This window comes from Ornithorhynchus anatinus, chromosome 6 (genome assembly GCF_004115215.2).
Source record: "Ornithorhynchus anatinus isolate Pmale09 chromosome 6, mOrnAna1.pri.v4, whole genome shotgun sequence".
Lineage (NCBI taxonomy): Eukaryota > Metazoa > Chordata > Mammalia > Monotremata > Ornithorhynchidae > Ornithorhynchus > Ornithorhynchus anatinus.
In genome coordinates, this window is record NC_041733.1 from 41,215,566 (window position 1) to 41,230,515 (window position 14,950).

Below are 14,950 nucleotides of genomic sequence, written 5' to 3' on the forward strand. Positions count from 1 at the left end.
AGTAAGCGCTCAATAAATACGACTGAATGAATGAATCTACTCCAGGGCTTAAAACAGTTGCTTGGCCCACGGTAAGTGCTTACCCAACACCACCATTATTTATTTATTGCTCTTATCTACCCCAGCGCTTAGAGCAGTGCCTGGCCCATAGTAAGCGCTTACCAAATACCACCATTAGTTATTATTCTAGTCCAGCGCTTAGAACAGTGCTTGGCCCTTAGTAAGCGCTTACTAAATGCCACTATTATTTATTACTGTTATCTACTCCAGTGCCTAAAACAGTGCTTGGCCCATAGTAAGCGCTTACCAAATACCACTGTTTCTTATTTATTACTGTTATCTACTCCAGCGCTCAGAACAATGCTTGGCCCACAGTAAGGGCTTAACAGATACCATTGTTATTTATTTATTATTCCATCTACCCCAGCGCCTAGAACAGTGCTTGGCCCATAGTAAACACATAACAAATACCACTATTATTTATTACTATTATCTACCCCAGCGCTTGGAACAGAGCTTGACCCATGGTAAGCACGCACCCAATACCATCATTATTTATTTTTCTGTCTATTCCAGCACTTAGAACAGTGCTTGGCACATAGTAAATGCTTACCAAATACCAGTATTTATTATTCTGTCTACTCCAGCATTGGCACATAGTAAGCGCTTACCAAATACCCCCATTATTTATTTTTCTATTCCAGCGCTTAGAGCAGTGCTTGGCCCATGGAAAGTGCTTACCAAATACCAATATTATTTATTTATTACTGTTATCTACGCCAGTGCTTAGAGCAGTGCTTGGCCCATAGTAAGCCCATAACAACTACCATCATTATTTATTATTCTATTCCAAGCGATTAGAACAGTGCTTGACCCATAGTAAACACATAACAAATACCATCATTATTTATTTATTATTCTACTCCAGTGCTTAGAACAGTGCTGGGCCCATGGAAAGTGCTTACCAAACACCACTATTATTTATTTATTACTGTTTTCTACTCCAGCGACTAGAGCAGTGCTTGGCCCACAGTAAACACATAACAAATAGCATCATTATTTACTTATTATTCTATTCCAGCACTTAGAGCAATGCTTGGCCCATAGTAAGCCCATAACAAATACTATCATTATTATTATTCTATTCCAAGTGCCTAGAGCAGTGCTTGGCCCATAGTAAACACATAAATACTATCATTATTTATTATTCTATTCCAAGAGCTTAGAGCAGTGCTTGGCCCATAGTAAACCCATAATAAATACCATCATTATTCATTATTCTATTCCAAGCGCTTTGAACAGCGCTTGGCCCATAGTAAACACATAACAAATACCATCATTATTTCCTTATTATTCTATTCCAGGGCTTAGAGCAGTGCTTGGCCCATAACAAATACCATCATTATTTATTATTCTATTCCAAGCGCTTAGAGCAGTGCTTGGCCCATAGTAAACACATAACAAATACTATCATTATTTATTATTCTATTCCAGCGCTTAGAACAGTGCTGGGCCCATAATAAGCACTTACCAAATGCCACTATTATTTATTTATTACTGTTATCTACTCCAGCACCTAGAACAGTGCTTGGCCCATAGTAAACACATAAATACCATCATTATTTCCTTATTATTCTATTCCAGGGCTTAGAGCAGTGCTTGACCCATAGTAAGCCCATAACAAATACCATCATTATTTATTTATTATTCTAGTCCAAGCGCCTAGAGCAGTGCTTGACCCATAGTAAACACATAACAAATACCATCATTATTTCCTTATTATTCTATTCCAGCACTTAGAGCAATGCTTGGCCCATAGTAAGCCCAGAACAAATACCATCATTATTTATCATTCTATTCCAGCGCTTAGAGCAGTGCTTGACCCATAGTAAGCCCATAACAAATACCATCATTATTTATTTATTATTCTACTCCAAGCACCTAGAGCAGTGCTTGGCCCATAGTAAACACATAACAAATGCTATCATTATTTATTATTCTATTCCAGCGCTTAGAGCAGTGCTTGGCCCATAGTAAACACATAATACCATTATTATTAAACACATAATACCATTATTATTCTATTCCAGGGCTTAGAACAGTGCTTGACCCATAGTAAGCCCATAACAAATACCATCATTATTTATTTATTATTCTATTCCAAGCACCTAGAGCAGTGCTTGGCCCATAGTAAACACAGAACAAATGCTATCATTATTTATTATTCTATTCCAGCGCTTAGAGCAGTGCTTAGCCCATAGTAAACACATAAATACTATCATTACTTATTATTCTATTCCAAGCGCTTAGAGCAGTGCTTGGCCCATAGTAAACACAGAATACTATCATTATTTATTCTATTCCAGCGCTTAGAGCTGTGCTTGGCCCATGGTAAGCACATAAATACTATCATTATTTATTATTCTATTCCAAGTGCTTAGAACAGTGCTTGGCCCATAGTAAGCCCACAACAAATACCATCATTATTTATTTATCATTCTATTCCAAGCGCCTAGAGCAGTGCTTGGCCCATAGTAAACACATAACAAATGCTACCATTATTTATTATTCTATTCCAGCGCTTAGAGCAGTGCTTGGCCCATAGTAAACACATAATACCATTATTATTTCCTTATTATTCTATTCCAGGGCTTAGAACAGTGCTTGGCCCATAGTAAGCCCAGAACAAATACCTTCATTATTTATTATTCTATTCCAGCGCTTAGAACAGTGCTTGACCCATAGTAAGCCCATAACAAATACCATCATTATTTATTTATTATTCTATTCCAAGCGCCTAGAGCAGTGCTTGGCCCATAGTAAACACAGAACAAATGCTATCATTATTTATTATTCTATTCCAGCGCTTAGAGCAGTGCTTAGCCCATAGTAAACACATAAATACTATCATTACTTATTATTCTATTCCAAGCGCTTAGAGCAGTGCTTGGCCCATAGTAAACACAGAATACTATCATTATTTATTCTATTCCAGCGCTTAGAGCTGTGCTGGGCCCATGGTAAGCACATAAATACTATCATTATTTATTATTCTATTCCAAGTGCTTAGAACAGTGCTTGGCCCATAGTAAGCCCACAACAAATACCATCATTATTTATTTATCATTCTATTCCAAGCGCCTAGAGCAGTGCTTGGCCCATAGTAAACACATAACAAATGCTACCATTATTTTTCTATTCCAGCGCTTAGAGCAGTGCTTGGCCCATAGTAAACACATAATACCATTATTATTTCATTATTCTATTCCAGGGCTTAGAACAGTGCTTGGCCCATAGTAAGCCCAGAACAAATACCTTCATTATTTATTATTCTATTCCAGCGCTTAGAACAGTGCTTGACCCATAGTAAGCCCATAACAAATACCATCATTATTTATTTATTATTCTATTCCAAGCGCCTAGAGCAGTGCTTGGCCCATAGTAAACACAGAACAAATGCTATCATTATTTATTATTCTATTCCAGCGCTTAGAGCAGTGCTTGGCCCATAGTAAACACATAAATACTATCATTACTTATTATTCTATTCCAAGCGCTTAGAGCAGTGCTTGGCCCATAGTAAACACATAAATACTATCATTACTTATTATTCTATTCCAAGCGCTTAGAGCAGTGCTTGGCCCACAGTAAACACAGAATACTATCATTATTTATTCTATTCCAGCGCTTAGAGCTGTGCTGGGCCCATGGTAAACACATAAATACTATCATTATTTATTATTCTATTCCAAGCGCTTAGAACAGTGCTTGGCCCATAGTAAGCCCAGAACAAATACCATCATTATTTATCATTCTATTCCAGCGCTTAGAACAGTGCTTGGCGCACAGTAAGCGCTTCCCAAACACCACCATTATTTATTTATTACCCTGTATCTTCCCCAGCGCTTAGAGCAGTGCCTGGCCCATGGAAAGCACTTACGCAGCCCCACTAGTGGCAACGGAAGGCCTGAGGCCTTCCCGGCCGCCATCTTGTCTTGTTCCCCTCCCCTCCTCCCCGTTGCCCCCCCCCGGCTCACGCGCTGGGCTCCTCTCTCGCTCCTCATTGGCCGCCCGCCGCCGCGAGGCGGCCGCTGATTGGCCCATCCCGGGAGGGCGGAACTAGAGATCCGGCCGGAACCGGAGTCGAGCGGCCGAAGGCGGCGCGGCGGAGGGGTTTGGAGGGGCGACCGGAAGCCGCCCTTCCGCCTGGAAGCCGCCCTTCCGCCCGGAAGTCGCCCTTTCGCCCGCCGGGGCCGCGCGCGGAGCTTGTCGGGAGGCCTGGCAGCCTTGGCAGCAGCGTGGGCCGCAGCGTTGTTGGCAGTGTTGGGTCCTGCGGCACCTCCTTCGGCGTCTTTGCATGACGGGGGGGGGAGTCGAGGCCCGGGCATGGCGGCCTCGGTGGTAAGCGGCCCGTCCTGGGGGGGGTGGGGTGGGGGGGGGGACGCCTGCAGGCCTGGGGGAGGAGGACAAGCATAATAATGTGGGTATTTGTTAAGCGCTTCCTAGGTGCAGAGCGCTGTTCTAAGCGCTGAGGGACATGCAGGGTACAGGTAGATACAGATACAGGTTGTGGGGCTCCCAGTCTTCATCCCCATTTCACAGATGAGGGAACTGAGGCCCAGAGAAGTGAAGAAGAAGAATGTGGGCATTTGTTAAGCGCTTCCTAGGTGCAGAGCGCTGTTCTAAGCGCTCAGGGAGATGCAGGGTACAGGTAGATACGGATACAGGTTGTGGGGCTCCCAGTCTTCATCCCCATTTCACAGATGAGGGAACTGAGGCCCAGAGAAGTGAAGAAGAAGAATGTGGGTATTTGTTAAGCGCTTCCTAGGTGCAGAGCACTGTTCTAAGCGCTGAGGGAGATACAGGGTACAGGTACATACAGATACAGGTTGTGGGGCTCCCAGTCTTCATCCCCATTTCACAGATGAGGGAACTGAGGCCCAGAGAAGTGAAGAAGAAGAATGTGGGTATTTGTTAAGCGCTTCCTAGGTGCAGAGCGCTGTTCTAAGCGCTCAGGGAGATGCAGGGTACAGGTAGATACGGATACAGGTTGTGGGGCTCCCAGTCTTCATCCCCATTTCACAGATGAGGGAACTGAGGCCCAGAGAAGTGAAGAAGAATGTGGGTATTTATTAAGCGCTTCCTAGGTGCAGAGCACTGTTCTAAGCGCTGAGGGAGATACAGGGTACAGGTACATACAGATACAGGTTGTGGGGCTCCCAGTCTTCATCCCCATTTCACAGATGAGGGAACTGAGGCCAGAGAGTGAAGAAGAAGAATGTGGGTATTTGTTAAGCGCTTCCTAGGTGCAGAGCGCTGTTCTAAGCGCTCAGGGAGATGCAGGGTACAGGTAGATACGGAATACAGGTTGGTGGGGGGCTCCCAGTCCTTCATCCCCATTTCACAGATGAGGGAACTGAGCCCAGAGAAGTGAAAGAAGAATGTGGGGTATTTGTTAAGCGCTTCCTAGGTGCAGGCGCTGTTCTAAGCGCTCAGGAGATGCAGGGTACAGGTAGATACGGATACAGGTTGTGGGGCTCCCAGTCTTCATCCCCATTTCACAGATGAGGGAACTGAGGCCCAGAGAAGTGAAGAAGAAGAATGTGGGTATTTGTTAAGCGCTTCCTAGGTGCAGAGCGCTGTTCTAAGCACTGGGGGAGATGCAGGGTCATCAGGGGGTCCCACGTGGGGCTCCCAGTCTTCATCCCCATTTTACAGATGAGGGAACTGAGGCCCAGTGAAGTGACTTGCCCACAGTCACACAGCTGACAGATGCATCAGCATCTTCATCATTAATAGCATCATCGGGGGAGCTGTGCCAAGCACTCTCCCCACCGCTGGAGTAATAATAATAATAATAATGTTGGTATTTGTGAAGCGCTTACTATGTGCAGAGCACTGTTGTAAGCGCAGGGGGAGATCCAGGGGTAAGGAGGTGGGCCCACGTGGGGCTCACGGTCTTCATCCCCATTTGACAGATAGGGGAACTGAGGCAAAGAGATAATGTTGGTATTTGTGAAGAGCTTACTATGTGCAGAGCACTGTTCTAATAATAGTAATAATAATGTTGGTATTTGTTAAGCGCTTACTCTGTGCAGAGCACTGTTCTAAGCGCTTGGGAAGATCCAGGGTAAGGAGATGGGCCCACGTGGGGCTCACAGTCTTCATCCCCATTTGACAGATGGGGGAACTGAGGCAAAGAGATAATGTTGGTATTTGTGAAGAGCTTACTATGTGCAGAGCACTGTTCTAAGCGCTGGGGGAGATCCAGGGTAAGGAGGTGGGCCCACGTGGGGCTCACGGTCTTCATCCCCATTTGACAGATGGGGGAACTGAGGCAAAGAGATAATGTTGGTATTTGTGAAGAGCTTACTATGTGCAGAGCACTGTTCTAAGCACTGGGGGAGATCCAGGGTAAGGAGGTGGGCCCACGTGGGGCTCACGGTCTTCATCCCCATTTGACAGATGGGGGAACTGAGGTGCAGAGATAATGTTGGTATTTGTAAAGCGCTTACTATGTGCAGAGCACTGTTCTAGTAATAGTAATAATAATGTTGGTATTTAAGCGCTTACTCTGTGCAGAGCACTGTTCAAAGCGCTGGGGGAGATCCAGGGTAAGGAGATGGGCCCACGTGGGGCTCACAGTCTTCATCCCCATTTGACAGATGGGGGAACTGAGGCAAAGAGATAATGTTGGTATTTGTGAAGAGCTTACTATGTGCAGAGCACTGTTCTAAGCGCTGGGGGAGATCCAGGGTAAGGAGGTGGGCCCACCTCGGGCTCACAGTCTTCATCCCCCTTTGACAGATGAGGGAACTGAGGCATAGTTAATAATAATCATAATGGTATTAAGCGCTTACTTTGTGCCAAGCACTGTTCTAAGCGCTGGGATAGATGCATGTTCATCAGGTGGTCCCACATGGGGCTCACAGTCTTCATCCCCATTTGATAGATGGGGGAACTGAGGCAGAGTTAATAATAATAATGGTATTAAGCGCTGACTGTGTGCCAAGCGCTCTTCTGAGCGCTGGGGTAGATACAATAATAAAAAATGATGGTATTTGTTATGCACTTACTCTGTGCCAAGCACTCTTCTAATCGCTGGGGTAGGTACAGTGATGATGATGGTATTTAAGTGCCTACTGTGTGCCAAGCACTCTTCTAAGTACTGGGGTAGGTACGATGATGATGATGGTATTTGTTAAGTGCCTACTAGGTGCCAAGCACTGTTCTAAGCGCTGGGGTAGGTAGGAGGTAATCAGGTGGCCCCACATGGGCCTCACTGTCAGCTCTGAGTAGAGTGCCTGGCACATAATAAAGGTATTAAGCGCTGACTGTGTGCCAAGCGCTGTTCTAAGAGCTGTAGTAGACGCAATAATAAATAATGATGGTATTTGTTATGCGCTTACTGTGTGCCAAGCACTGTTCTAAGCACTGGGGTAGCTAGGAGGTAAGCAGGTGGTCCCACGTGGGCTTCACTGTCCGCTCTGAGTAGAGGGCCTGGCACATAATAAGGGTGTTAAGCGCTGACTGTGTGCCTAGCACTGTTCTAAGCCTTGGGGTAGATGCCATAGTAAACAATGATGGTATTTGCTAAGCGCTTACTCTGTGCCAAGCACTCTTCTAAGCGCTGGGGTAGGTACGATGATGGTGGTGGTGGTATTTAAGCACTTACTCTGTGCCAAGCACTCTTCTAAGCACTGGGGTAGGTACGAGGTAATCAGGTGGTCCTACATGGGGCTCACTGTCCTGATCCTCGTTTGACAAATGAGGGAACTGAGGCCCAGAGAAGTGAGGTGCCTTCCCCAAGGCTGCACAGCAGACAAGTGGCGGAGCGGGGATTAGAACCCAGGTCCTTCTGACTCTGGTACTAGAGCGGATTCTTCTACACCTTGAATGGGTGGAGCATCTTGTCTCTCACTGGCCTCCCCCAGGGGATAATAATAATAATAATGTTGGTATTTGTTAAGCGCTTACTATGTGCAGACCACTGTTCTAAGCGCTGGGGTAGATACAGGGTCATCAGGTTGTCCCACGTGAGGCTCACAATCTTCATCCCCATTTTACAGATGAGGTCACTGAGCCACAGAGAAGTGAAGTGACTTGCCCACAGTCACACGGCTGGCAAGTGGCAGAGCTGGGATTCGAACCCATGTCCTCTGACTCCCAAGCCCGGGCTCTTTCCACTGAGCCCCACTGCTTCTCTAATCTGCCCGAAGGGGCTGGGGACGGACTGCGAGGTTCTCCCCAGGTCCAGGCTCGGACCCGGGGTGATGAAGCTCAGTAGGAAGGACCGTTTCCTGTTTTTCTGGCGGTTTCCCCGCCACCCCTTTTCTCCCCGCTTCCTCCTGAGAACGAGAGTCCCGGGAAGATTATCTCCTCCCCTCCAACTTCCACATCCGTGGTGGTGCCAGACAGACTCAGGGTGACCACGGTGGGTGAGTCGTTAGCGGTTTCTACTACAGCCTGCTTGGGAATGGCCCAAATTGGCCCATTTTATTGCATTTTGGAAGGGTTGTCTAGAAGCAGATGCTTTTTTTTTTAGTGGAACTTGTTAATCCATCATTGCCATAAATTACTGGGGCAAGCAGCGTGGTGTAGAGGATAGAGCCCGGGTCTGGGAGTCAGAAGGTCATGGATTCTAATCCCGGCTCTGCCACTTATCCGTTGTGTGACCTCACTTCTCTGGGCCTCAGTTACCTCATCTGTAAAATGGGGATTGAGACTGTGAGCCCCACATGGGACAGGTACTGTGTCCAACCCCATCTGCTTGCACCCACCCAGCGCTTAGTACGGTGCCCGGCCCACTCTAAGCGCTTAAATTCCAGAATTAGAATAATTATCATTGTTATTAATAATAAAGCACAGGACTTAGTACTGCAGAGCACAGTACTAAGCGCTTGGGAGAGTACCATACAACAGAATTAGCAGGTACACTCCCTGCCCATAATGAGTTTACAGTCCAGAGAATGTTAAATGCTTACTTTGTACTAGGCGCTGGGGTAGATACAAGATAATCCAGGCCCACTTGGGGCTTTTCTGCCTCCCTCCATTTTTTATTTATTATGTCATTGTAGCATGACTTGGATTAGAGTTAATTCACGTACCTAAAATTATGCACAATTTAAGAAAACTGGTAGTTAAAAGTAGCAAGTTCACTAATGAGGGATTTTTTGGGGTGACCAAGGAGGTGTAACTACAAAAATAACGGACTACAGAATACCTCTAAACAACTCTAAAACTCGTGTTGTTTTACTTGGGAAATCTGCAGGGGAAATCAGTATATTTGGAGAAAGCGGAAGGATTGGCCAAGTGGCCATGAAGCAGGTTGACTTCAGAAGGTGCTTAAATAACCTGTAATTCTGTGGCAGGATTTTAAAACTTACGTGGAACAGGCGTGTAGAGCTGCAGAAGAATTCGCCAATATTTACTACGAAACAATGGACAAGAGGAGAAGGGTGAGTACTGAGGTCTCTTCCCGGGAAGTTTGGATGAACGGTCTGAAAAACGCTTGGTTGAGCGAGTGCTGCAAGTGGGACTGTACCCCTCCCCACTACAGTCCTGGGAGCCGGAAGGACCTGGGTTTTAATCTTGGCTCTGCCAGTCTTCTGCAGGGTGGCCTTGGCCAAGTCACTTCACTTCTCTGGGCCTCAGTGGCCACATCTGTAAAATGAAGGTTAAGACTCTGAGCCCCAAGTGGGACAGGGACTGTGTCCAACCCCATTTGCTTGTATTCACCCCAGCACCTAGTAAATACCGCTATTTGACCTCCTTAATATTGATACTCACGAACCATCTAGTACCCTAATTTATAGTAACCCATTATGGTCTGTTCATTCCTAAATTGGTCCACACAGTTCTTGAACTTTCTGCGAGCTTCATCCTCCCCTATTTCCCGTGGCGGTGAATTCTCTATGTTTATCACCACCTGTATAGAGATATATTTTCTTTCGATTCTGAACGCGCCACTCCCCAGCCACAGTTACCGCCCCTTTATCCTGGAGTCATGGAGTCTGGCGACCAAATTCTGTGTTCGCCTTGCCCACGCCACCCTTGATCCTTTAGTCTTCAGTCGTGTCTCTGGTTTGGACGGTCTTGCTATGGGATTAACGTTAGTTGGGTGCTGTCCTCCATTAGGACTCAGTCGATGGTTTTTTTGTGGCAGAGCACTGTACTAAGCCCTTGGGAGAGGACCGTACCAAAGTGTTGGTCGATGCGACTCCTGCCCTCGAAGAACTCACCTATCAGGGGAGACAGACATTTAAAATAAACCACCGACAGGGGAAGCAGCCTGTTTCCTTCAGTTCTCTCCAGAAAAACTAACCTGTCGTCTTGCCCCATCCCCGGTGTTCCATAGGTATTGACGAGGCTCTACCTGGACAAAGCGACGTTGGTGTGGAATGGGAATGCCATTTCAGGCCAAGAGGCCCTGAGTGAGTTTTTTGAAATGCTGCCGTCCAGCGAATTCCAGATCAATACATTAGACTGCCAGCCAGTTCACGGTAGGATCATTTAAGAATCTCTTGATTTCCTTACGTTATATCCTATTCTCCCATGTGCTTAGTACTTAATGCTCGATAAATACAGTTGATTGATTGATGAATCGTAAGCGAATCCAGGGATGCTCTATTTAGGGTTGGGACAAGCCCATTAGCGGAGGGAATACCGCTTATGATAAGTTTTTCTGAAGTTTTTATCCTTCGAAGTGTTGCACCGAGGCACACTTACTGCTTAGTTATTTGGATTATACTTCTTGGTTTAGCTGGATTAGTCCCAGGTGGTTGTTATGAAATTCCAGGAGATTGGTACCTTTTTCTCATCTGTGTACTTGGGTTGATCACCCCTCCGACTCCCTTCTTCTCTCGTGTGCGTTAAGCGGGTGGTCTTCCCTATCTAGATTGGAGCATGCGCAGTTTGTTTTGAGTTTATGCAATATGCAGTAACCTAGGTTCTCTATAGTATGGATGTGCTAGCATCCTGAGGGCCTTTAAACGCCCATTTTCTCCTGCTTTGTGTCTCACAGTTGCTCAGTCCGTCATATTTATTGAGCGCTTACCCTGCACAAAGCACTGTACAATGTAACAATATAACAGATACGTTCCCTGCCCACAACGGACTGACAGTCTGAAAGGAAAGAGGAGCAGTCAATCTAGGGACCGCGACCTGATGTTCTTGTTTCCAACCAAAATAATAATGGTCAGCCAACACATACTATTGGGCTTTTGTAGAGGAGTCACGGAATATCACTCCCGGTCCTCTCTGGTACCGGAATTGGGGTTTGAAGCAATCCAGGTCATTTTCCTGCTTCGAGACGGACCTGTCATTATACTGCCCCAGATAAATAGATCCCCTTGGAAGCAAAAAATGTCCGGGCCATGATTTGGCAATTCTTTCTGAGGGGCTTTTTCTCCAGTATCTCAGTATAACTCCTGCTTCATCCATCCAACTTCTGAGACAAAAAAGCTGGAGAGGAGCAGCCCCGTAAAGAGCGAGCCGGTGGATTACTTCGAAGCCGATGGTCAGGAGCGTCTGCTTGAGGCAGAGGATGATGGATTTCGCCGCTTTGTTGGGTATTTTAGCAGGGGTTGGTTGGGGAGACCGTGAGCCCATTTGGGAAGACGAACCGGCCACCAGTAGTAGAACTGGGTATTGTAAATTCTTTGCACAGGCAAAGTTTACGCGACTGCTCTTCTGAACTACGGCTTCCACCTGACTTTAGTCTCGGCCTCCTTCCAACTGGCCGGAGCGATTAGCCTTTGGGATAAAAGGCAGATCGCGTTCGTGTTCGGGGTAGAAGAATCTGTAAACCTTTGATTATGCCTTCCCCCCCGCCCTTAAAAAGCAAACTTGTCCTGTTTTCATGGCCTCTCTCCCTTTTTTTGGTTGAAGAGCAAGCCACACAGAGCCAGACGACTGTTCTCGTAGTGACCAGCGGGACGGTGAAGTTCGACGGCAACAAACAACGTCACTTCAATCAGAACTTCCTATTGACAGCCCAAGTCACCCCCACCAACACAGTGTGGAAGATTGCAAGTGACTGCTTCCGCTTCCAAGACTGGGCCAGTTAGTGGAAGTTGAAAGCCCCGTCTCCTTTGTTTTTTTCCTGTTTTTTTCTTTTTTTCAATTTTAGGTTCTGAGAGCCAGCAGTCTAAAGACATTCTGACTAAAATGTACAGAAATCCATTACATTTACTTTTGTAGAACCACTTTAAGGCCAGATCATGTAAACCTTGAAGCCTTTAGTTACTCTTGGAAGTGGGTTTCCCCCATCATCACCTTCTCTAAGCTAGCTTGAGCACACAGGCTCCTTTCGTGGAAACTGAAGCGTGGAGCCTGGCAGCTTGATAAACCGATGACACTTTTACCCGGACAGACCCGCCCCACCTCAGCTCAGACATCCGATGCCTTTCTGGTACCACAGGGACCGTTTCCTTAGGCAACCGGAACACCCCGAGAGAAGTTCTTCACCGGGCAAGATGCGTGAAGCCAGGGCAACATGCCTTCCTTCCAGTCAAAGGGATATCACCGGGTCACCTGGACCAGAGACGAAAAGTGCCACGTATTTTAACCCGAAGCCGAGTTCGCACCCGCCTCATTTAGTACGACCTGGAAGGGCGTCGAAAGATGTGCGAGTCCCAATGGTGGTTTTATTTGTTTGGGCTTTGTTTGTATTCACTCATTAATTATTGCTGCTTATTGCTCCATATTACCTAAATCAAATAGGTCTTCAAAAGGAGACAGTCCTATATTAGCTCCTCGACTATGTAATAGGGGAAAAAGTAGCTTTGTTGTTTTTTTTTCTTTTCCCAAGTCCTTGTCCCAGTCTCCAAGTGGGTCTCATGTGTTCCAGAATGAGTTACCGGCTGCTTGCCTGCCTGCCGGCAAGGTTCCAAAAAAGACTGGGGGAGAGGAGAGGAATGGGCATAATGAGAGGTTCCAGAGTTAAGGACCAAGCGAGAGCGGCTTATAAAACTGATGATGATGCTTGCTTCTGCCTCGTAGAGAAATTCAGTACTGGAGAATTTAAGTCTGGGAGGTAGCTAACTACATTTGATTACCGTCTGATGTAAACCTTCTCTCGGAGAAGCGTTGCGACACCCGATGGGCCATGTAAGCCTCTTAGGTGGCTACTCGTGATCCTAGTTTGAATCTGGGGCCTAGTTTGAAACTGCTTATTTTGACAAAGGAATAGAATGCCAGAAAATCAAAGCAGATGTTTGGGAAGCATCCCTTTGGTTGCCTTCTGACTGTATTGACCCTTTTTTCCAAAGTGGTTCTTTACACCAAACATCCATTGTTTTTTTGGCCTGTTTTACAGCTATTGTTTGCTTAAAAAAAAAAATCCTTCAAAATTGTGTCCGTATAAATCGTTCCGTTTCAAACCGGTATGTCGGTTCTGCTCACCTTATAGGAAATGCTCGGAAACAACTGTCTTCTAATAAGCTCACCGCTTCCACTATTTAGTAGACTGTGAAATGGTGGAGAATGGCAACCTTTAGATCTGAAAGAGCAGAGTGATCGATTTGACCGGAACACTGGTTGCCTCTTCCCCCTCTTTTCCTCCTGCCTTTTTTCCATACCTGAACGTTTTCAGAGGTAAAGCCAGCCTCTCTCGATTCATCACAGCACCTCGGGGAGCTATGTAAAATAGCCTCTTCCCTTGACTACTTTGCTCGGCTTACAAGAAAGCTTTCTTCACATTCTATAAGCTATTTCAGGAGGAAAATGGCTGCTATTTGGATGGCAGGTTTCTGCAACTCATAAGAGGCCTGTGATCACGTGTGCTTCGGTCATCTGGCTGGCAGTTCAGGCACTCAATTCTGCACGGGTTCTTTCTATACCCGTCTTGGGGCTGGCATTTTATTTTTAAAGGCTACAGGCCGTCAAAGCAGCAGCAGTTAACACACCTAAACACTACTTCCCCTAGTTGAAAAAGGCCACAGATTCAAAGAAATCCGGCAGGTAGAAATGCCTCGAGTCAAAGTGGGGTAACCGAAGACTGCAGTGAAAAATAGGGCAGGGAAATGGTATTTCTCTAGGGCTTTTTTGTAAAGATTTGTTTTCCATGAGACATACCTGGTATAATTTTTATATTTAAGAATACAGAAACTCACTGTTTTGGGAAAGCCAAAGTCAATGTGAAAGAACCTAGTTTCTGCTTTATGTGAATGAACTGAACCATCTCTTGAATGCACCTTTTTAAAAGATGCTTTAGGGTGTTTTTATTTTTTAAGGCGGATCAGATTGAGACTTTTTTTGTATTGCAAAAACCTTTCAGGATATTAAAGTGCTGAAAATGATGGCTGTCTTCCTTGCCTTCTTCCCTCCCCCCGCCAAACACTTAACCTGTTACAGTCCCATTCTCCATCCTCCCGGGGAAGGGAGCGCTCTTGAATCCGGATGACTCCAACATGAGAAGCTCGTGGCTTAGTGGGAAGAGCACGTGTTTGGGAGTCAGAGGTCATGGTTCTAATCCTGGGTCCACCTCTGGTCTGCTGCGTGACCTTGGGCAAGTCCCTTAACCTCTCTGTGCTTCAGTTACCTCATCTGTAAAAGGGATTAAGACTGTGAGCCCCACATGGGACAACCTGATTACCTGAGAACTACCCCAGCAATTAGAGCAGTGGGAATTACACAGGTGGGAATTAGTCCCTTAGGAAGGCTCAAAAATCTCTGGCTGTAAACTCACTGTGGGCAGGGAATGAGAAGCAGCATGGCTCAGTGGAAAGAGCCCGGGTTTGGGAGTCAGAGGTTGTGGGTTCTAATCCCTGCTCCGCCACTTGTCAGCTGTGTGACTTTGGGCAAGTCACTTAACTTCTCTGGGCCTCAGTTCCCTCATCTGTAAAATGGGGATGAAGACTGTGAGCCCCACGAGGGACAACCTGATCACCTTGTATCCCCCCAGCACTTAGAACAGTGATTTGCACATAGTGCTTAATAAATACCAACA

At 46.1% G+C, this 14,950-nt stretch overlaps 1 protein-coding gene across 2 annotated transcripts; it reads left to right on the plus strand.

The window, feature by feature from the left end:
• The first annotated feature begins 4,220 nt into the window (after positions 1 to 4,220).
• On the plus strand, positions 4,221 to 14,300 carry NXT2 (nuclear transport factor 2 like export factor 2). Of its 2 annotated transcripts, none has more exons than XM_039912397.1 (4): positions 4,221 to 4,401; positions 9,372 to 9,458; positions 10,358 to 10,502; positions 11,414 to 11,869. In XM_039912397.1, the coding sequence occupies exons 1-4, from the start codon at positions 4,387 to 4,389 to the stop codon at positions 11,602 to 11,604; spliced, it is 438 nt and encodes a 145-aa protein (XP_039768331.1). In that variant the 5' UTR covers positions 4,221 to 4,386; the 3' UTR covers positions 11,605 to 11,869. The 2 variants fall into 2 exon arrangements, with proteins under 2 accessions (XP_039768331.1, XP_001507973.3); XM_001507923.6 differs by lacking the exon at positions 11,414 to 11,869 and adding an exon at positions 11,890 to 14,300 and having other exon boundaries at positions 4,228 to 4,401.
• Positions 14,301 to 14,950: the final 650 nt, after the last annotated feature.